Source organism: Symphalangus syndactylus, chromosome 1 (assembly GCF_028878055.3).
Source record: "Symphalangus syndactylus isolate Jambi chromosome 1, NHGRI_mSymSyn1-v2.1_pri, whole genome shotgun sequence".
Lineage (NCBI taxonomy): Eukaryota > Metazoa > Chordata > Mammalia > Primates > Hylobatidae > Symphalangus > Symphalangus syndactylus.
Genome location: NC_072423.2, coordinates 54,277,136 through 54,300,988, shown reverse-complemented (window position 1 = coordinate 54,300,988; position 23,853 = coordinate 54,277,136). Strand labels below are relative to the sequence as shown.

Here is a 23,853-nt window from a genome sequence, read left to right as displayed (position 1 = left end):
AGGAGATTTTGGGCTGAGACACTGGGGTTTTCTAGATATACAATCATGTCATCTGCAAACAGGGACAATTTGACTTCCTCTTTTCCTAATTGAATACCCTTTATTTCCTTCTCCTGCCTGATTGCCCTGGCCAGAACCTCCAGCACTATGTTGAATAGGAGTGGTGAGAGAGGGCATCCCTGTCTTGTGCCAGTTTTCAAAGGGAATGCTTCCAGTTTTTGCCCATTCAGTATGATATTGGCTGTGGGTTTGTCATAGATAGCTCTCGTCATTTTGAGATACGTCTCATCAATACCTAATTTATTGAGAGTTTTTAGCATGAAGGGTTGTTGAATTTTGTCAAAGGCCTTTTCTGCATCTATTGAGATAATCATGTGGTTTTTGTCTTTGGTTCTGTTTATATGCTGGATTACATTTATTGATTTGCATATGTTGAACCAGCCTTGCATCCCAGGGATGAAGCCCACTTGATCATGGTGGATAAGCTTTTTGATGTGCTGCTGGATTCGGTTTGCCAGTATTTTATTGAGGATTTTTGCATCAATGTTCATCAAGGATATTGTTCTGAAATTCTCTTTTTTGGTTATGTCTCTGCCACGCTTTGGTATCAGGACGATACTGGCCTCATTAAATGAGTTAGGGAGGATTCCCTCTTTTTCTATTGATTGGAATAGTTTCAGAAGGAATGGTACCAGTTCCTCCTTGTACCTCTGGTAGAATTCGGCTGTGAATCCGTCAGGTCCTGGACTCTTTTTGGTTGGTAAGCTATTGATTATTGCCACAATTTCAGAGCCTGTTATTGGTCTATTCAGAGATTCAACTTCTTCCTGGTTTAGTCTTGGGAGGGTGTGTGTGTCAAGGAATTTATCCATTTCTTCTAGATTTTCTAGTTTATTTGTGTAGAGGTGTTTGTAGTATCCTCTGATGGTAGATTGTATTTCTGTGGGATTGGTGGTGATATCCCCTTTTTCATTTTTTATTGCATCTATTTGATTCTTCTCTCTTTTCTTCTTTATTAGTCTTGCTAGTGGTCTATCAATTTTGTTGATCCTTTCAAAAAACCAGCTCCTGGATTCATTAATTTTTTGACGGTTTTTTTGTGTCTCTATTTCCTTCAGTTCTGCTCTGATTTTAGTTATTTCTAGCCTTCTGCTAGCTTTTGAATGTGTTTGCTCTTGCTTTTCTAGTTCTTTTAATTGTGATGCTAGGGTGTCAATTTTGGATCTTTCCTGCTTTCTCTCGTGGGCATTTAGTGCTATAAATTTCCCTCTACACACTGCTTTGAATGTGTCCCAGAGATTCTGGTATGTTGTGTCTTTGTTCTCGTTGGTTTCAAAGAACATCTTTATTTCTGCCTTCATTTCATTACGTACCCAGTAGTCATTCAGGAGCAGGTTGTTCAGTTTCCATGTAGTTGAGCGGTTTTGAGTGAGTTTCTTAATCCTGAGTTCTAGTTTGATGGCACTGTGGTCTGAGAGACAGTTTGTTATAATTTCTGTTCTTTTACATTTGCTGAGGAGTGCTTTACTCCCAACTATGTGGTCAATATTGGAATAGGTGTGGTGTGGTGCTGAGAAAAATGTATATTCTGTTGATTTGGGGTGGAGAGTTCTGTAGATGTCTATTAGGTCCGCTTGGTGCAGAGCTGAGTTCAATTCCTGGATATCCTTGTTAACTTTCAGTCTCATTGATCTGTCTAATGTTGACAGTGGGGTGTTAAAATCTCCCATTATTATTGTGTGGGAGTTTAAGTCCCTTTGTAGGTCACTCAGGACTTGCTTTATGAATCTGGGTGCTCCTGTGTTGAGTGCATATATATTTAGGATAGTTAGCTCTTCTTGTTGAATTGATCCCTTTACCATTATGCAATGGCCTTCTTTGTCTCTTTTGATCTTTGTTGGTTTAAAGTCTATTTTATCAGAGACTAGGATTGCAACCTCTGCCTTTTTTTTGTTTTCCATTTGCTTGATAGATCTTCCTCCATCCCTTTATTTTGAGTCTATGTGTGTCTCTGCACGTGAGATGGGTTTCCTGAATACAGCACACTGATGGGTCTTGACTCCTTATCCAGTTTGCCAGTCTGTGTCTTTTAATTGGAGCATTTAGCCCATTTACATTTAAAGTTAACATTGTTATGTGTGAATCTGATCCTGTCATTATGATGTTAGCTGGTTATTTTGCTCATTAGTTGATGCAGTTTCTTCTTAGCCTTGATGGTCTTTACAATTTGGCATGTTTTTGCAGTGGCTGGTACCGGTTGTTCCTTTCCATGTTTAGTGCTTCCTTCAGGAGCTCTTTTAGGGCAGGCCTGGTGGTGACAAAATCACTCAGCATTTGCTTGTCTGTAAAGTATTTTATTTCTCCTTCACTTATGAAGCTTAGTTTGGCTGGATAGGAAATTCTGGGTTGAAAATTCTTTTCTTTAAGAATGTTGAATATTGGCCCCCACTCTCTTCTGGCTTGTAGAGTTTCTGCCGAGAGATCAGCTGTTAGTCTGATGGGCTTCCCTTTGTGGGTAACCCGACCTTTCTCTCTGGCCACCCTTAACATTTTTTCCTTCATTTCCACTTTGGTGAATCTGACAATTATGTGTGTTGGAGTTGCTCTTCTCGAGGAGTATCTTTGTGGCGTTCTCTGTATTTCCTGAATCTGAATGTTGGCCTGCCTTGCTAGATTGGGGAAATTCTCCTGGATAATATCTTGCAGAGTGTTTTCCAACTTGGTTCCATTCTCCTCATCATTTTCAGGTACACCAATCAGACGTAGGTTTGGTCTTTTCACATAGTCCCAAATTTCTTGGAGGCTTTGTTCATTTCTTTTTATTCTTTTTTCTCTAAACTTCCCTTCTCGCTTCATTTCATTCATTTCATCTTCCATCACTGATACCCTTTCTTCCAGTTGATCGCATCAGCTCCCGAGGCTTCTGCAATCTTCGCGTAGTTCTCGAAACTTGGCTTTCAGCTCCGTCAGCTCCTTTAAGCCCTTCTCTCCATTGGTTATTCTAGCTATCCATTCGTCTAATTTTTTTTCAAAGTTTTTAACTTCTTTGCTATTGTTTTGAATTTCCTCCCGTAGCTTGGAGTAGTTTGATCGTCTGAAGCCTTCTTCTCTCAACTCGTCAAAGTTATTCTCCATCCAGCTTTGTTCCGTTGCTGGTGAGGAACTGCGTTCCTTTGGAGGAGGAGAGGTGCTCTGCTTTTTAGAGTGTCCAGTTTTTCTGCTCTGTTTTTTCCCCATCTTTGTGGTTTTATCTACTTTTGGTCTTTGATGATGGTGATGTACAGATGGGTTTTTGGTGTGGATGTCCTTTCTGTTTGTTAGTTTTCCTTCTACCAGACAGGACCCTCAGCTGCAGGTCTGTTGGAGTTTGCTAGAGGTCCACTCCAGACCCTGTTTGGCTGAGTGTCAGCAGCGGTGGCTGCAGAACAGTGGATTTTCGTGAGACCACAAATTCAGCTGTCTGATAGTTCCTCTGGAAGTTTTGTCTCAGAGGACTACCTGGCCGAGTGAGGTGTCAGTCTGTCCCTACTGGGGGGTGCCTCCCAGTTAGGCTGCTCGGGGGTCAGGGACCCACTTTAGGAGGCAGTCTGTCCGTTCTCAGATCTCCAGCTGCATGCTGGGAGAACCACTACTCTCTTCAAAGCTGTCAGACAGGGACATTTAAGTCTGCAGAGGTTCCTGCTGAATTTTTGTCTGTGCCCTGCCCCCAGAGGTGGAGCCTACAGAGGCAGGCAGGCCTCCTTGAGCTGTGGTGGGCTCCACCCAGTTCGAGCTTCCTGGCTGCTTTGTTTACCTAAGCAAGCCTGGGCAATGGCGGGCGCCCCTCCCCCAGCCTCGCTGCTGCCTTGCAGTTTGATCTCAGACTGCCGTGCAAGCAATCAGTGAGATTCCATGGGCATAGCACCCTCTGAGCCAGGTGCGGGACACAATCTCCTGGTGTGCTGTTTTCCAAGCCCGTTGGAAAAGTGCAGTATTAGGGTGGTACTGACCCGATATTCCAGGTACCGTCTGTTACCCCTTTCTTTGACTAGGAAAGGGAACTCCCTGACCCCTTGCGCTTCCCGAGTGAGGCAATGCCTCGCCCTGCTTCGGCTCGCGCACAGTGCACTGCACTGACTGTCCTGCACCCACTGTTTGGCACTCCCTAGTGAGATGATCCCGGTACCTCAAACGGAAATGCAGAAATCACTCATCTTCTGTGCCACTCACGCTGGGAGCTGTAGACCAGAGCTGTTCCTATTTGGCCATCTTGGCTCCACCCCCTCCCCCTTTTTTGTTAAATAAAATTTTTATATTTACTTTGCTCCCCCCAAATCAAATGTCATTTGTTTCCCTTTAATACAAAGTATCTTGGCAAAAATAGTTGATCCTTGCTTGCTGCCTACCTTTCACTCATTTTTAACTCTCTTTTGTAATCTAATTTTCCTCAGTTTCCTTACTTGAAACTGCCTTGTTGAACATCACCCATTTCCTTCTTCAACACTTAAAAGACTCTTTCCCCAGGCCTCCTGCCTCTGATCTGATCACCCACCTAGGCCCAGCAGCTGTCCCCTCTGAGGCCCCAGGGGCTCCCCTGGAAGCTGTTCCTGGAAATTTACTGAGCAAGGGGAATGTCACCTATATGCAGATGACTTGTAAATCTGAAAAAGTCAAGACTTATTTATCTACTTAATTTTTTCCTAGAGTCAGAATACAAGTAGGGATCTACTGTGAAAGGAAGAAAAGTGAAAGCTTTACCCAGCTTATTGGCTAATTCTAACAGATCTCTCCTCTCTGGGATGACTTCCAAGTAAAAGTGCCTCCTACTAGCACTTTCCAGGGAATAGTGGAAACGAGGGCAGGCTCTGAAGCCACATATCCTGGGTTCAAATCACACTTATTAACTGTGTATTATTACGAACACTTAACATCTCTAAACCTCAGTTTGTACTTGTATGAAATATAGATAATAGCACCCATTTCATGAGTTTGTTGTGAAAGTCACACGAAAAAATAAAGGTAAAATGCTGAGTTAACAAAGTGCCTAAGAAATGGTAAGCACTAAATAAATTTTAGTTATTGTTAACTATAACCTAAAATTTCAGTCATCAAAAATGGTTATTTTTTAGATCTATAACATTTCTTAATGGCAAAAATGGCTGAGATAAATGTTCCTCAGCATACCCTATTAGTTCTGAGGACTTCTGAAAAGAGAGTTTGGTTATTTTCCATTTCGTCACATAAGCTTTATCCCATGTAACAGGGAAAGTACACAAAGTGTTGTTCAACACTAGTAGTTACTTTTATAAATGCATGATTCATGCTAATTAAACTTGCAACCCAGGAGAATAAAATTAGCTTGTTTCAACATTTCCTTTTGTTCAGTAATTACAATTCAAGGTTATGTTAGATGCCACATTACTATCATTTTGCCCAAGAGAAAAACACTGCACATCCTACACTTTTAAAAACAGGCACTGCTGATATAAATCCAGGTGCTTGCTGAATAAGGGCCTTGAAAACTGCATAAGCAGTTCTTACCCATCTTGTGCTCAAGTGTCACTTACTTCTGTACATATTACAACTAGGAGGGAAAGTACTGAGATCATTTTAGCTTGTTATGGATTCACCAGATTTGCAGGAGGATGAGAATTTAAAAATAGAAGCCAAACGTGGCTGGAGTTTATCTCAGATGCTTATGTTCAAGTAGCAATCTGTTCATCCATGATGACAGTAGCTGTTCATCCATGATGACAGCACGCTTGCCATGGAATGCTATAAATTTTCATAAACCCACTCAGAATTCCATTACTTTGCAAATTGGCAGACCACTGATATATAGACACTTCATGCTCTGATCCATTTGGTTTCTCAAAGCTGTCTCTTGGTAGAGTTTTCTTTGTTGTTTTTCATGACAGAGGGGAGTGAGAGGAGATACCATTGATTTTGTATTACTCATGTGCCAGCACTGTGCTGAGCCATTTACACAAGTTAGATCTCTGAGAATCTGCTCAATATTTTTCTACGGTAGATCTCCATTTTATAGAGTGGAGACTTGGAGCTCAGGAGGGCAAATAAAATTCCAGAGAGAATGGCATATCTAGGCTTTCGTGGGGCTTGAGGTTTATATTCTTTTTTTAAAAAAAATGTCACATTATGCATACTAAGTTAGGTTTCAGGCCCTAGAAAGGGTCAGCATAAACAAGGGCCCCGAGACATCAGCTTTAGTGGTAACGAACTGGGGATGTGCTTGACTGGTCATGCTGAGCTGCAGAGACAAAAGGAATTTGATGAATAGATACATTAATTGTAGAATAAAAACCATTCAACTTCAGAAATTCCTGGCTAGAATTAAGTTGCTAGTTTAAAAAAAATTAATATTTGTTTTTGTTTAATAAGTCAAGGTAAAAGAGTGGGAAGAAGAGTGGGTGTGCAGGTTGAGCTAGCAATGTCCAGGCACGGGTCCAGGCAGTTTGGAGTTAATGTTCTGAGTATACAGAATGCAGAAAAAATCTTGAGTTCTGTATTGTACATTTCGTAGGAAAGGTTTGCCCCTTTGGTAGCAATGTGAAGTAGGAAAGTTTAGATTACATTTATCTGTGATGCCTTCTGAATCCAATTTGTATGAATGTGGCAATCTCTTTTCTAAACACTATGTCAATTTTTCTTAAGTGGGTTCTCTACTATTAGCAAAATACGTGATGTTGACTGGACACATTCTCTCAGAATTAATTATTTGGTATACCAAGAAAACACCTTTTGTCTAAAATTTATTTTGCCAGAATAGGGAATGTCTTTATTTTCCCAAAGCACATCTAAATAATTTCAGAATTCAGAATAAGGAGATTCTTGTCACCACCATTACAGTGTGAGGTTCTCATAAGAACTACGGATGTCATAGTTACCTTTTTTCAAAGTTTTACGAAATTATTTTTCATATTAAGAATTTCATGAAAATCTCTAATGTAACATATATCTTTAAAATGCTGAGTTTTATCGCTTTCCAAAATATGCATGAATGGAGTTGTGGCCTGTGGCTGCCCAGGCTGTGCACTGCCCAACTCCAAGGGCCTCTCTTACCAAAGATCACAAAGTAAGGGGTATTACTTGGAACAGGAGAGTGTAGGAGCCCTGACCAAAGGAGAATACTGGTTGAAAAGAATGGTTGTTACCTATGCCAGAAAATAAGGACATGATTTAAAAAATGAAGGGGGCATGTCACAGAGACACAGGTGCCAGCCTATACCCAAATGCAGAAACATAGGACCATTTGAAGAAACAAGGACAGCAATATATCATAGTACACTGAATGGCATAAGAATCCACAAGGCCATGCTCATAATAACAGGTAAGTTAAAAAATAAATAAACAGAAGAGAAAAAAATGCTTTTCCTTACAGGAGAATGACGGCTAACAAATACAAGAAGGAATGATGAAGTTAAGTTAGAAAAGCACTGTTTTGCCACCTTCATAGTAAAAACGGAATCAGACAGGAATCATCAATAACTACTTAATAGGGGAGTGGTGGGGGGAGAAGATTTAGGGAAAGAGCAAGATAGTTACAGAGTCTAAAAGTACGTCCTCTCAAATTTCCCAGTAATCACAAAGTAAATGGTAATTATATAGCAGAGAAACTGGACAATACATTAACCAAGTGATCAAAACTAAAATCACCAATAAGGGGCAAAGGATATCCCTTGCCATTATCACAACACAGAGCAGACCAGCCAAAACTGCATAGCCTCATCAAATCACGAGGACACGGGGAAACCCAAACTGAGGGTTGTTTTAGAAAATAATTTGCCTGTATTCTTTAAAAAATGTCTATATCATGAAACACAAAGACGGCTGAGGAACTTGTTCCAGATTAAAGGAGCCTGAGGAGATACAAGAGCAAAATACAATAAGTGGTCCTAGACTGGATGTTGTCCTGGAGGGGAAAAAAAATGCAGTAAGGCATTATTGGGACAATCAACAAAACTGGAACATGGACAGTAGATTAAAGTATTAAATGTACTGAATTTGCTACCAGTGCTGTGGTTATATAAGAGGATATCCTTGTTCTTAGGAAATACACAGTGAAGTATTAGGGGGATGTATGCTGTCTATTCTCAAATAACTGAGAAAAAAATAAATAGCATATTTGTCTGTATTTGTATGTGCATTTGGTGGGGAGGGAGGAGGGTAAGAATGATAAAAAACAAATGTGGCAAAAATGATACTAAAAATGGGTAAAACCGGGGAAATGGCACAAGGGAGTAAACTACACTACTGCAACTTCAAAATAAAATTACAAAAGCAAAAGAAAAAGACAGTAGCCCAAATAACATTGAGGGGTGTCAGTATTCAACTAGCTCGAATGAAGAGAAGAGTAATTCAACTTGTAATTAGTAGTGCAGGATAAAGAATTAAATCCTTAGAAACATTTAATTACTAAGATGATCATAATCATCACCATTAACATTTATGGAGGCTTACTAAGTGGTAAACACTCTGAAAGGTGTTTCTCTTTCAATCTTCACAATTACCCTAAGAGAAAGGCACTATAATTATCTTCACTTTATAGATGAGGAAACAAAGATTTAAAGAGGTTTAGTAACTTGCCCAAAGTAATATAGACAGATAATGGCAGAATGAGAAATCAAACTAGGTTGTTTGATTACAAAGCTGGTAGGCTTTACTACTCTGTTAAACATTTTTAATTACGGTTTATTAACTGTCCTCAAAGAATGTGAGATTCATTTCAACCTAGATGAAATTCTGAAAAATTGGTAAAATATTCATATACAACAGTTTCCTCTATGAAAAGTAGAGCACAAATAAGCTAGGGAGACATAAATGATTTTTGGTCTCCACAATGTACTATATGCTCTCTTTCTTCCAAGGGCTAAACTTGGCAATAAATAGATTCTTGGAGACAAAATATATACACTATAACCTTGAAATGATCAATCATATCAAGACTCATAGGTCTCCATTTTACACTGTAATCAAAACATACTCCCAGGCCAGGTGTGATGGCTCATACCTGTAATCCCAACATTTTGAAAGCCCAAGGCAGGTGGATTGCTTGAGACCTGGAGTTTGAGACCAGCAACAAAGCGAGAACTGGTCTCTACAAAAAATTTAAAAGTTGGCTGGGCGTGGTGCCAGATACAAGCCTGTAGTGCCAGCTACTCAAGAGGCTGAGGTGGGAGGATCCTTTGAGCCCAGTAGTCCAGGGCTGCAGTGAGCCATGATCACACCACTGCACTCTGGCCTGGGTGACAGAGTGAAACCTTGTTTCAAAACAAACAAACAAACCAACAAACAAACAAACAAAAAACACTTATAAAACCACACTGCCTTCTTATTTACCTGTTAGTTTATACGATTTAAAAAAAAAAAAAAACTACCAAATCACTAAATTTGTCTTTGTAAAGCAAGTTTCATGGTGCTATCTTAAGATATGAAACCCAAAACAAAATGATCAGCTGGAATCTATTTGTACCTCAAAACTTCTACCTAAACTTCTTGTTGAAAAAATTCAGGAAGACAGCTTAGAACATTTAGACACTCCTGACCAGCCACTCATTCTATTTTGTTTAATGGCAAATGATCTCATGACCTATTTGGTCCTATTTCAAGCTTTTCTTTCTTTAATATATTTTCTCTCCTTTCTGTTGAATGATATGATCTTAGTGCCCATGTTTCCTCTTAGTCTTGGCACCTCAATTTCATTTTTTAAAAATGTATCATTTGCAACATAATCCGTCATCTTCCTTATGGATCAAAAGTAAGCTGCTCAACAATATCACATCTTTCTTCCCAATGGAAGCTGGATGGTACTTTTAAAAGGAAGTTCCAAACATCAAAATATTTATAAATATTTGTGTGTGTTTCAGGAAATCTTATCTCACATTGTGGATGCTCATTCTAGAATAACGGGTTTCCAACACTGGCTGTATATTTTAACCACGGGGGAGCTTTTAAAATTCTGATATCCAGCCAACACCCCAGGTCAATTAACTTCTGGAGGTAGGACCCCACATCAGTCTTTTTAAAGCTCTCCAGGTGAATCCAATGTATAACCAAGTTTGAGATCCCCGAGTCGAACACCCATAGCCACAAAGAATTTTCTTTTGAGTACAGATCCAAAGGCTTCAGGTCTTTTTTAGAATTGGTATAACTTGTTAAGGACTGTACAGTCCAACTGGTGAGTGTGTACACAGGAAAAGGTAACTGAATGAAGACTGAGGACGTGTGCTAAATGAATGGGACCCATCAGGAGACCACATGGGGCTGCAGAGGACAGCTGCACCCTCCTGATGAAATGATGAGCTGAGGGAGGCAACTCCAGCCATCTAGAGACTGTGTAAATGGAAAAGTGTCTAGTATGTTCAGGAAACAGTGAGATGCCTAATATAGCAAGAGTGGGAGGTTCGCTCTTTGGGGTAGAAAAGATCAGTTTGGAGAAGTAGATTAGAACCAGCCTCTGGAAGGCATTCAACAACAAGGCAAAGAATCTAGCGGCAGGATGCAGTCTCTAAGGGGGTTTGAGGAAGTGATAAAATGAGGGCACTCTTTTGGGAAGACTGATTTGACAGAGCTTTTCACAGTGATTTTGGGGGAAAGACTAAAATGTAATTTCCTCACAGAAGAATACAGCAGATTAGGTAAAAAGTATATAGGATGAAGCAATGTAGCAATTTACCTTTCTTTCCAGTTTTCCACAAAGACAGAAACAGAATTTGCACTTGCCAAAAGTAGCATGCATCTCACTACTAGTAGGAACCATTCTGACAAGAGAATGGGTAGGGTAAGGGGTTTGTTTCATTCTCTGCCCCTATGAAAACTGTCCCATTTGCCTGAGTTACGACCTAACAGATGTAATGCTTTCTACAACTATACATTTCTCCCTTTTTCCATGAAGGCTACTCTTAGGGCTAGGAAATACAATTCTAGAGGACAAAGTTTTAGGCCAGAGAAATTCTGTCTTTCTTATAATTTTTTTTGAGTAAGAAGGATTTTTGAGAAGCGAAGTAATCCCTGGGTCATACTGGCAATTGAAGATTCCCAGGAATCAAAAATGGTACCAAACTATTCATTCATTCATTAAATATTCATCAAACAAATACCATTTGCTGTGTCTAGACAGTGGGAATACAGTAAGGTCCCTTTTCCAAATAATAACTCTCTGGGCATTGTAAAGGGGTTATTCGAAAACACAATGGCAGTCTAGGGCTACACAATTTATGGTTAGTTGATTAAGGTCTGAACAGACTTGGAAAATATTAAACAGTAACAGAGAAAAGGCTAAGATTCTTTATATAATGTATTATAAGTGCCGGAAAAAGCATATGGTCACTTAAGTTTTTTTTTTTATTGCATTTATAAGCTATCACTATTTAAAGCTTATTTAAGCCACTAGATGTATCCTAACCTCCTAGAACAGTAGTGGCACACAGAATATACTCAATAAAAATCAGTTAAATGGCACTATTGCATTGAGTCGAGTTCAAAGTGAGGTGAGAAGGCAGGTATTACCCTCATTTAACTAAAGCAGCAAGGGCATCTCAGTTGCCTGTAATCTAAATGCCTATTGAAAGGAGAGACATATCCAGGTATATGAACTACCAATCCAATACTTTTAAAACCAGACCATAATGTTAATTTGTGAGACGGAATCTTGTGAAATCTTCACAAAGTCATTCACAAAAGCAATGTTCAAATTGTATACAGGATTCCTCAGAGACATGACCCCCTGCAGCTCTGAGGTTGGCTACATGTATTGATTTTAATTCCAAGACAATAGAGGTGTTTTATTTGTAAAATTTATATCTTATAAATACCTAACAAGAATCCCCATTTAACTACATGCATTAATTAGAAATACTTCTAACAAAATGAATCTGAGCTTTCACTGATCGATAACCACACACAAATGTTTGATTCTCTAAGTCATTCTACTTTCTAGTTTACAGACAATTCTTAGAGGAAAAGTTTAGCTATTCACATCCCCTTTCTCTCGCTGCCTCATCTTGGCCCTTGGAGAAGTCTTACCTGCATAATGTACCGGAATCTCTATCTTTGGCCCAATGACATAGTGACCCTCCTCCAAGCTGTGGGCAGTGATGGTGGTCCACTGACGGCAGGAATGAATCAGCAGGTAGTCATTTTCCCGCAGCCCTTCTACGCACTCTCCTAGGAAATACAATTTTATATGAGAAACTTAGAATTCATAATCTGCTTTCTCCATACTTTGCAATAAAAGTTCATTAGTTAAAACTTGACTAATGCAGAAGTTGATGGTTCATCCCAAGATGAAATAAAGTTTACCTCTGAACTGGTTTTTTTTTTTTTTTAAAAAAGGGTATTCCACACCAAGCTGACAACTGTACACAGAAGCCCATAAGAAATGCTTCCCAGTCATTTGCAAATAGCTATTCAAATATCACATTATACCTAAATGATTATATTTTAATGATAATACAACATTTATTAAGTGCCTGGGATACATTAGGTACTGTTTAGATGTTTTGCATATACTATTTCATGTAATAAGATAACTTTAGGAGGTAGGTAAAAGGTAATGCTCCTTCTTTACACGTGAGAAAAATCAAAGTTTGAAATGTTAACATGTCTAAGCTCACAGATTTAATAAACTGAAAAGTGAGGATTAAAAGCTAGGTCAGATGGATTGAAAGCTTATGATTTAATCACTACAATAAAGCTACAAAAATAAATAATCTTATCTCTGTTGAAAGAGTACTTGAAATTAAATACTCACCTTTTAAGTTTTACGTTTGCCAATTTTCTCTGGCCTCCTACCAAACTTCCCAATCAATTAAAAACAATGATTTATAGCATACAAATGAAATTTCTTTTCATTTTAATATTTTCTGAAGTACTTTTTGGCATTTGAACTGACGACAAACTATTTCAAAAGAGAAATTCATTCCCTGAAACTTAAAAGATGTTTTTCTAGATGCTGAAATAATCCATCCCATTAATCCTAGTTTAGTAATTTTAAGTGCTCAATGAAAATACCTGAAAAGGCTAATTTTTTGTACAGAAAACAGCCTTCCTTATTTTGACACTATATTATAGTAATTAAGTTATTAGTGATTTAACTGTGTGTTTTGAAATGCCATTTGTAGATCTCTCAAAAATTCTTAAAAGTTTCAGCACTTTTTCAATAAATAGAAGAGACTGTAATGATCAACTTGGCTATCCCAACTTAAACTGTAATTTGTTTCCAAAACAGTAATGCAACAATCTTTAAAACAGTCTTGGCCTGGCATGGTGGCTCATGCCTATAATCCCAACACTCCAGGTGGGAGGATCGCTTGAGTCCAGGAGTTTGAGACATGCCTGGGCAACATTGCAAAATCCCGTCTCTACAAAAAAAATACAAAAATTTGTCGGGTGTGGTGGCACATATCTGTAGTCCCAGCTACTCAGGAGGCTGAGATGGGAGGATCACTTGAGCCCAGGAGGTGGAGACTATAGTGAGCTGAGATTGTGCCACTGCACTCCAGCCTGGGTAACAGAGCAAGACCTTGTCTCAAAAAACAAAAAATGAAATAAAATAAAAAGGTTAAAACAGTCTTAATGCAGGAATACTTTATAGTACAAAATACAAAGAGTTAAAAAACTTTATAAGGGGACAGGGAGAGAAAAACAGATCTGGAAGTGAAGGTACATTAGCAGAAGGGGGAGAATCAATTCATTGGGGGGACTTTTCAAACCAGACTATGCTGCCCATCACCTCTTGAGAGGATGTGGCCTAGCTTTTTCAGAAAGATACTGCCTGGGGGCCAGTGGTACTCATGAGCCCCTGTGTCCCTCAACCACCTTAGGACAGGAAGGAAAAATTTAGAACTGCTGCTCCAAAGGAGAAATCATGCAGTCCCCTGCTGAGCATATGCACAGTAGGCAAGAATTACAAGCACCAGGTTTAGAGTCCCACAGACCTGGTCTCAAGTGATGTTCCGCTACCCACCACGGTGTGGTCTTGGGCAGGAACCTCCTCCTTTTACCTGTGAAGCAGTTATTAATACAACAGGCCCTGCTGCACAGAGTGGATGTGGAGACGCACAGTGAATGGAAAGTGTGTAGCAGTTCTAGCAGGTATTAGCAGTGATCAGGACACATAAGCTACTGATTTTATGGCATGCTTTTTTCCCTCTAAAATGTAATCCTTCTATAAATATTGTAATGCAAGTTATATTAACCTTTAAAAGTTATGAAATGAACTTCAGAGGAGTTGAGTAACTTGCCCAAAGCTGCACAGCATAGTAAGTGGCAGAAGCTGACTTTGGGGTCTCTCTCCATCTCCTGCTCTTCCAATGCCACAATGTCCCTTACCTTGAAAACCACTGACAATAATCCAAAGAACAGGGAGAAACTGACCTTTGGCTTCAAGTTTCATTCATTCACTCAACCAATACAATAAGCACTGTTCTGAGTGCTAGGCACATACTGGTGAACAAACCCAAGATCACTGCCCTAGGGCACTGACTATTCAACAGGGAGAAGACAGCCAATACCAATAACAAAAATAAGTAATTAAATTACAAGTTCATTCGAAGGTGAGAGATGCTGGGTGGGGGAAGTAATGGGTAAGAAGATCAGGATTATATAGAACAGGGGACAGTTTACACATTTATTTTTAACCAGTCCAACAAACATTCATTTATTATCCAACAAACATTTTTTATCTTTTATGTGAAAGGCAATGAGGGAGTGGGCAAAAATATAAAGAAGACTTGGTCCCTACATTCAAGAAGTCATTCTTGAGAGTGAGGCGGGTTCATATGTAATTTTACATTAGAGAAGCTATGATGAGTGCTATGCAAGAGGAATAAGCACTGTAGAGCACCACCTCTGGGGGCAGGGCATAGCCAAACAAAAGGCAGCAGAAACCACTGCAGACTTAAACATCCCTGTCTGACAGCTTTGAAGAGAGCAGTGGTTCTCCCAGCATGGAGTTTGAGATCTGAGAACGGACAGACTGCCTCCTCAAGTGGGCCCCTGACTCCCGAATAGCTTAACTGGGAGGCACCCTCCAGTAGGGGCAGACTGACACCTCACACGGCCTGGTACCCCTCTGAGACGAAGCTTCCAGAGGAACGATCAGGGAGCAACATTTGCTGTTCAGCAATATTCACTGTTCTGCAGCCTCCACTGCTGATATCCAGGCAGACAGGGTCTGGAGTGGACCTCCAGCAAACTCCAACAAACCTGCAGCTGAGGGTCCTGACTGTTAGAAGGAAAACTAACAAACAGAAAGGACATGCACACCAAAACCCCATCTGTACGTCACCATCATCAAAGACCAAAAGTAGATAAAACCACAAAGGTGGGGAAAAAACAGAGCAGAAAAGCTGAAAATTCTAAAAATCAGAGCATCTCTCCCCCTTCAAAGGAACGCGGCTCCTCACCAGCAATGGAACAAAGCTGGACGAAGAATGATTTTGACGAGTTGAGAGAAGAAGGCTACAGACAATCAAATTTCTCCAAGCTAAAGGAGGAAGTCTGAACCCATCACAAAGGAGCTAAAAACCTTGAAAAAAGATTAGATAAATGGCTAACTAGAATAACCAGTGTAGAGAAGTCCTTAAATGACCTGATGGAGCTGAAAACCATGGCACAAGAACTACGTGACAAATGCACAAGCTTCAGTAGCCGATTCAATCAACTGGAAGAAAGGGTATCAGTGATGGAAGATCAAATGAATGAAATGAAGCCAGAAGAGAAGTTTAAAGAAAAAGCAGTAAAAAGAAACGAACAAAGCCTCCAAGAAATATGGGACTATGTGGCCAGGCGCGGTGGCTCACGCCTGTAATCCCAGCACTTTGGGAGGCCGAGGCGGGCGGATCACAAGGTCAGGAGATCGAGACCACGGTGAAACCCCGTCTCCACTAAAAATACAAAAAATTAGCCGGGCATGGTGGCGGGCGCCTGTAGTCCCAGCTACTCGGGAGGCTGAGGCAGGAGAATGGCGTGAACCTGGGAGGCGGAGCTTGCAGTGAGCTGAGATTGTGCCACTGCACTCCAGCCTGGGCGACAGAGCAAGACTCCGTCTCAAAAAAAAAAAAAAAAAAACAAAAAAGAAATATGGGACTGTGTGAAAAGACCAAATCTATGTCTGATTGGTGTACCTGAAAGTGACAGGGAGAATGGAACCAAGTTGGAAAACACTCTGCAGGATATTATCCAGGAGAACTTCCACAACCTAGCAAGGCAGGCCAACATTCAAATTCAGGAAATACAGAGAATGCCACAAAGATACTCCTCGAGAAGAGCAACTCCAAGACACATAATTGTCAGATTCACCAAAGTTGAAATGAAGGAAAAAATGTTAAGGGCAGCCAGAGAGAAAAGTCGGGCTACCCACAAAGGGAATCCCATCAGACTAACAGCAGATCTCTCAGCAGAAACTCTACAAGCCAGAAGAGAGTGGGGACCAATATTCAACATTCTTAAAGAAAAGAATTTTCAACCCAGAATTTCATATCCAGCCAAACTAAGATAAGTGAAGGAAAAATAAAATCCTTTACAGACAAGCAAATGCTGAGAGATTTTGTCACCACCAGGCCTGCCCTAAAAGAGCTCCTGAAGGAAGCACTAAACATGGAAAGGAACAACCGGTACCAGCCCTGACTGCAAAAACATGCCAAATTGTAAAGACCATCAATGCTAGGAAGAAACTGCATTAACTAACGAGCAAAATAACCAGCTAACATCATAATGACAGGATCAAATTCACACATAACAATATTAACTTTAAATGTAAATGGGTTAAATGTGCCAATTTAAAGACACAGACTGGCATATTGGATAAAGAGTCAAGACCCATCAATGTGCTGTATTCAGGAAACCCATTTCACGTGCTGAGACATGCATAGGCTCAAAATAAAGGGATGGAGGAAGATCTACCAAGCAAATGGAAAACAAAAAAAGGCAGGGGTTGCAATCTTAGTCTCTGATAAAACAGACTTTAAACCAACAAAGATCAAAAGAGACAAAGAAGGCCATTACCTAATGGTAAAGGGATCAATTCAACAAGAAGAGCTAACTATCCTAAATATATATGCACTCAATACATGCGCACCCAGATTCATAAAGCAAGTCCTTAGAGACCTACAAAGAGACTTAGACTCCCACACAATAATAATGGGAGACTTTAACACCCCACGGTCAACATTAGACGATCAACAAGACAGAAAGTTAACAAGGATACCCAGGAATTGAACTCAGCTCTGCACCAAGCGGACCTAATAGACATCTATAGAACTCTCCACCCCAAATCAACAGAATATACATTTTTCTCAGCACCACACCACAACTATTTCAAAATTGACCACATAGTTGGGAGTAAAGCACTCCTCAGCAAATGTAAAAGAACAGAAATTATAACAAACTGTCTCTCAGACCACAGTGCCATCAAACTAGAACTCAGGATTAAGAAACTCACTCAAAACCGCTCAACTACATGGAAACTGAACAACCTGCTCCTGAATGACTACTGGGTACGTAACGAAATGAAGGCAGAAATAAAGATGTTCTTTGAAACCAACGAGAACAAAGACACAACATACCAGAATCTCTGGGACACATTCAAAGCAGTGTGTACAGGGAAATTTATAGCACTAAATGCCCACAAGAGAAAGCAGGAAAGATCCAAAATTGACACCCTAACATCACAATTAAAAGAACTAGAAAAGCAAGAGCAAACACATTCAAAAGCTAGCAGAAGGCAAGAAATAACTAAAATCAGAGCAGAACTGAAGGAAATAGAGACACAAAAAACCCTTCAAAAAATTAATGAATCCAGGAGCTGGTTTTTTGAAAGGATCAACAAAATTGATAGACTGCTAGCCAGACTAATACAGAAGAAAAGAGAGAAGAATCAAATAGACGCAATAAAAAATGATAAAGGGGATATCACCACCAATCCCACAGAAATACAATCTACCATCAGAGGATACTACAAACACCTCTACACAAATAAACTAGAAAATCTAGAAGAAATGGATAAATTCCTTGACACACACACCCTCCCAAGACTAAACCAGGAAGAAGTTGAATCTCTGAATAGACCAATAACAGGCTCTGAAATTGTGGCAATAATCAATAGCTTACCAAGCAAAAAAATTCCAGAGAATTCGGATTCACAGCCGAATTCTACCAGAGGTACAAGGAGGAGCTGGTACCATTCCTTCTGAAACTATTCCAATCCATAGAAAAAGAGAGAATCCTCCCTAACTCATTTTATGAGGCCAGCATCATCCTGATACCAAAGCCTGGCAGAGACACAACCAAAAAAGAGAATTTCAGACCAATATCCTTGATGAACATTGATGCAAAAATTCTCAATAAAATACTGGCAAACTGAATCCAGCAGCACATCAAAAAGCTTATCCACCATGATCAAGTGGGCTTCATCCCTGGGATGCAAGGCTGGTTCAACATACACAAATCAATAAATGTAATCCAGCATATAAACAGAACCAAAGACAAAAACCACATGATTATCTCCATAGATGCAGAAAAGGCCTTTGACAAAATTCAACAACGCTTCATGTTAAACACTCTCAATAAATTGGGTATTGATGGGATGTATCTCAAAATAATGAGAGCTATCTATGACAAACCCACAGCCAATATCATACTGAATGGGCAAAAACTGGAAGCATTCCCTTTGAAAACAGACACAGGACAGGGATGCCCTCTCTCACCACTCCTATTCAACACAGTGTTGGAAGTGCTGGCCAGGGCAATTAGGCAGGAGAAGGAAATAAAGGGTATTCAATTAGGAAAAGAGGAAGTCAAATTGTCCCTGTTTGCAGATGACATGATTGTATATCTAGAAAACCCCATCGTCTTAGCCCAAAATCTCCTTAAGCTGATAAGCAACTTCAGCAAAGTCTCAGGATACAAAATCCATGTGCAAAAATCACAAGCATTCTTATACACCAATAACAGACAGAGAGCCAAATCATGAGTGAACTCCCATTCACAATTGCTTCAAAGAGAATAAAATACTTAGGAATCCAACTTACAAGGGATGTGAAGGACCTCTTCAAGGAGAACTACAAACCACTGCTCAACGAAATAAAAGAGGATACAAGCAAATGGAAGAACATTCCATGCTCATGGGTTGGAAGAATCAATATCGTGAAAATGGCCATACTGCCCAAGGTAATTTATAGATTCAATGCCATCCCCATCAAGCTACCAATGACTTTCTTCACAGAATTGGAAAAAACTACTTTAAAGTTCATATGGAACCAAAAAAGAGCCCGCATCGCCAAGTCAATCCTAAGCTAAAGGAACAAAGCCAGAGGCATCACGCTACCTGACTTCAAACTATACTACAAGGCTACAGTAACCAAAACAGCATGGTACTGGTACTACAACAGAGATATAGATCAATGGAACAGAACAGAGCCCTCAGAAATAATGCTGCATATCTACAACCATCTGATCTTTGACAAACCTGAGAAAAACAAGCAATGGGGAAAGGATTCCCTATTTAATAAATGGTGCTGGGAAAACTGGATAGCCATATGTAGAAAGCTGAAACTGGATCCCTTCCTTACATCTTATACAAAAATCAATTCAAGATGGATTAAAGACTTACATGTTAGACCTAAAACCATAAAAACTCTAGAAGAAAACCTAGGCAATACCATTCAGGACATAGGCATGGGCGAGGACTTCACGTCTAAAACACCAAAAGCAATGGCAACAAAAGCCAAAATTGACAAATGGGATCTAGTTAAACTAAAGAGCTTCTGCACAGCAAAAGAAACTACCATCAGAGTGAACAGGCAACCTACAAAATGGGAGAAAATTTTCGCAATCTACTCATCTGACAAAGGGCTAATATCCAGAATCTACAATGAACTCAAACAAATTTACGAGAAAAAAACAAACAATCCCATCAAAAAGTGGGTGAAGGATATGAACAGACACTTTTCAAAAGAAGACATTTATGCAGCCAAAAAACACATGAAAAAATGCTCACCATCACTGGCCATCAGAGAAATGCAAATCAAAACCACAATGAGATACCATCTCACACCAGTTAGAATGGCCATCATTAAAAAGTCAGGAAACAACAGGTGCTGGAGAGGATGTGGAGAAATAGGAACACTTTTACCCTGTTGGTGGGACTCTAAACTAGTTCAACCATTGTGGAAGACAGTGTGGCGATTCCTCAGGGATCTAGAACTAGAAATACCATTTGACCCAGCCATCTCATTACTGGGTATATACCCAAAGGATTATAAATCATGCTGCTATAAGACACATGCACACATATGTTTATTGCGGCACTATTCACAATAGCAAAGACTTGGAACCAACCCAAATGTCGAACAACGATTAAGAAAATGTGGCACATATACACCATGGAATACTATGCAGCCATAAAAAATGATGAGTTCATGTCCTTTTTAGGGACATGGATGAAACTGGAAACCATCATTCTGAGCAAACTATCGCAAGGACAAAAAACCAAACACCGCATGTTCTCACTCATAGGTGGGAATTGAACAATGAGAACACATGGACACAGGAAGGGGAACATCACACTCCGGGGACTGTTGTGGGGTGGGGGGAGGAGGGAGGGATAGCATTTGGAGATATACCTAATGCTAAATGACGAGTTAATGGGTGCAGCACACCAACATGGCACATGTATACATATGTAACAAACCTGCACATTGTGCACATGTACCCTAAAACTTAAAGTATAATAATAATAAAATCAAATTAAAAAAAAAAGTTCATATGGAACCAAAAAAGAGCCTGCACTGCCAAGTCAATTCTAAGCCAAAAGAACAAAGCTGGAGGCATCATGCTACCTGACTTCAAACTATACTACAAGGCTACAGTAACCAAAACGGCATGATACTGGTACCAAAACGGATATAGACCAATGGAACAGAACAGAGCCCTCAGAAATAATACCACACATCTATAACCATCTGATCTTTGACAAACCTGACAAAAACAAGCAATGGGGAAAGGATTCCCTATTTAATAAATGGTGCTGGGAAAACTGGCTAGCCATATGTAGAAAGCTGAAACTGGACCCCTTCCTTACATCTTATACAAAAATTAATTCAAGATGGATTAAAGACTTACATGTTAGACTTAAAACCATAAAAACCCTAGAAGAAAACCTAGGCAATACCATTCAGGACATAGGCATGGGCAAGGACTTCATGTCTAAAACACCAAAAGCAATGGCAACAAAAGCCAAAATTGACAAATGGGATCTAATTAAACTAAAGAGCTTCTGCACAGCAAAAGAAACTACCATCAGAGTGAACAGGCAACCTACAGAATAGGAGAAAATTTTTGCAATCTACTCATCTGACAAAGGGCTAATATCCAAAATCACAATGAACTCAAATTTACAAGAAAAAAACAAACAACCCCATCAACAAGTGGGTGAAGGATATGAACAGACACTTCTCCAAAGAAGACATTTATGCAGCCAACAGACACATGAAAAAATGCTCATCATCACTGGCCATCAGAGAAATGCAAATCAAAACCACAATGAGATACCATCTCACACCAGTTAGAATGGAGATCATTGAAAAGTCAGGAAACAACAGGGGCTGGAGAGGATGTGGAGAAATAGGAACACTTTTACACTGTTGGTCGGACTATAAACTAGTTCAACCATTGTGGAATACAGTGTGGCGATTCCTCAGGGATCTAGAACTAGAAATATCATTTGACCCAGCCATCCCATTACTGGGTATATACCCAAAGGATTATAAATCATGCTGCTATAAGACACATGCAGACATATGTTTATTGCAGCACTATTCACAATAGCAAAGACTTGGAACCAACCCAAATGTCCAACAATGATAGACTGGATTAAGAGAATGTAGCACACATACGCCATGGAATACTATGCAGCCATAAAAAATGATGAGTTCGTGTCCTTTGTAGGGACATGGATGAAGCTGGAAACCATCATTCTGAGCAAACTATTGCAAGGACAAAAAACCAAACACTGCATGTTCTCACTCATAGGTAGGAATTGAACAATGAGAACACTTGGACACAGGAAGGGGAACATCACACACCGTGGCCTGTCATGGGGTGGGGGGAGGGGGAGGGATAGCATTAGGAGATACACCTAATGTAAATGACAAGTTAGTGGGTGCAGCACACCAACATGGCACAGGTATACATATGTAACAAATCTGCACGTTGTGCACATGTACCCTAGAATTTAATGTATAAAAATAAAGAAAATAATAAAGATGAACTGAATATAAAAAAAGAAATAAAAAGAAGATGGATGTAGAAACTTAGTAACTGCTAAGTTTTTTTTAAGTACTTACTATGCTCCAGATAATGGTCTTAAAAAAGAAAAAAAAAAGAAATGTAGAACAGAGATCGGGACTTCAGCAGAGGAGATCAAGAAAAATGTAAGAGGGCAAATACAGCATGTGAGCTGCTCTTTCTTTGAAGAATGAGTTGGGCTTAGATAAGAGAGAGGCAAAGGGAACCACTGAAGGGTTTTGGATGAGAAGATGGCCAAAGCTCTGCTTTAGAAAAATTAATCTGGTGGAACTCTAAAAGATGGACTGGAGAAGAAAGAAACCAGAGCCATGGGGCGTATGCAGAAAACCCAGAGGTAGAACACACTGCCATTCAGGGGGAAAAAAATGTTGTTTTCTGCAACTAAATTGTTGTATCATAAAAACTGCTTTAATTTTATCCCACAGTGGGCTCTAAAGAGGCAGCCAAGAAACAACTGCAGTCAAGTTAATCAAAATGAAAATATAATGTTAAGTCCTACTGCTAGCTGGTGTAGTAAACACTCCAGCAAGAGAATTCAGGATGATTTTTAAAGCCATAAAGTAGTAAGAAACCAATGCCTATTTTTGAGCTTATGTCTTTTTTTATTTTAACTGAGCTGTGTGCCTGCTTTAGGCAAAATAAGTTCCAGAAAAATTGTCTAGAAATAAAACTTAATATAATCACTTAAAATATCCTAGGGTAGGCCACTAATAGAGACATTATACTAAATGAATTCATAAAGTAAATAATTTTGCGATATAATTATTCTGTTGCTTAACTACTACATATAATGTACTAAAATTTATATGTTTAAACTCGATGTAGTAATGAGACGTCTTAGAACTGCATGTTAAATTCCAAAATATGTGAATGCCATCCTAAAATTTCCCCACATTTAACATGCTTTTGGGATATGCTTGGATTTTACTTGCCCCATTTGACCTTGATCCTTTCAACATTATTACCTACCTGTTAAAATAATTTTTAACACTAGGATAACTAGAATCCATGAAACCTTCAAAGTTAGTCTGCTTAAAAAAAAAGGATTCAATTTCAAAATCCAAAATAAATATTTATAAGCCAGACATGCACAAATGGGTAATTTTCTTTTCTGCTCCTTTGGCTTCTGGGCCAACAGATCTCCTGAGTCACCTTTCTGATCCCTTCTTGCTATTTTCTCTCAGTGCTTTCTCCTTGACATTTGCTATAACCGTAGCAGAGAGCTATCAAGGCTCCACCCTTAGCCTGTTCACCCTGTCTCCTCTACAATCTTACATATTTCTCAAGGATTCAATTAGCTGTAGACAACTCCTAAATCCTTGCTCATACTAGTTGCTAACTTTTATTCTGAGTCCTATTCTGGACTTCATTTCCTACACATTTCTAACTAGATGTCCCCATGCCCTTCATTAAGCATCATATATTCAATCAACACACACTTACTGAGGGCCAGTTATGTTCTAGGACCTGACAACTTGGTAATGAACCATGTACCTGTGCTCGTGGAGTGGACCTTTTGGCTGGATTTTCAATCTTTTCTCTTTTTCT

At 39.5% G+C, this 23,853-nt stretch overlaps 1 protein-coding gene across 2 annotated transcripts in view; it reads right to left on the bottom strand.

Annotated features, from left to right (window-relative positions):
• GAREM1 (GRB2 associated regulator of MAPK1 subtype 1) overlaps window positions 1-23,853 on the bottom strand; it is a 216,800-nt gene that overhangs the window by 124,241 nt on the left and 68,706 nt on the right. For both annotated transcript variants that reach the window (XM_055235105.2, XM_055235109.2), the window contains exon 2: window positions 12,022-12,162. In XM_055235105.2, coding sequence (XP_055091080.2) covers window positions 12,022-12,162 — 141 coding nt within the window. The remainder of the gene's footprint in view (window positions 1-12,021; window positions 12,163-23,853) is intronic.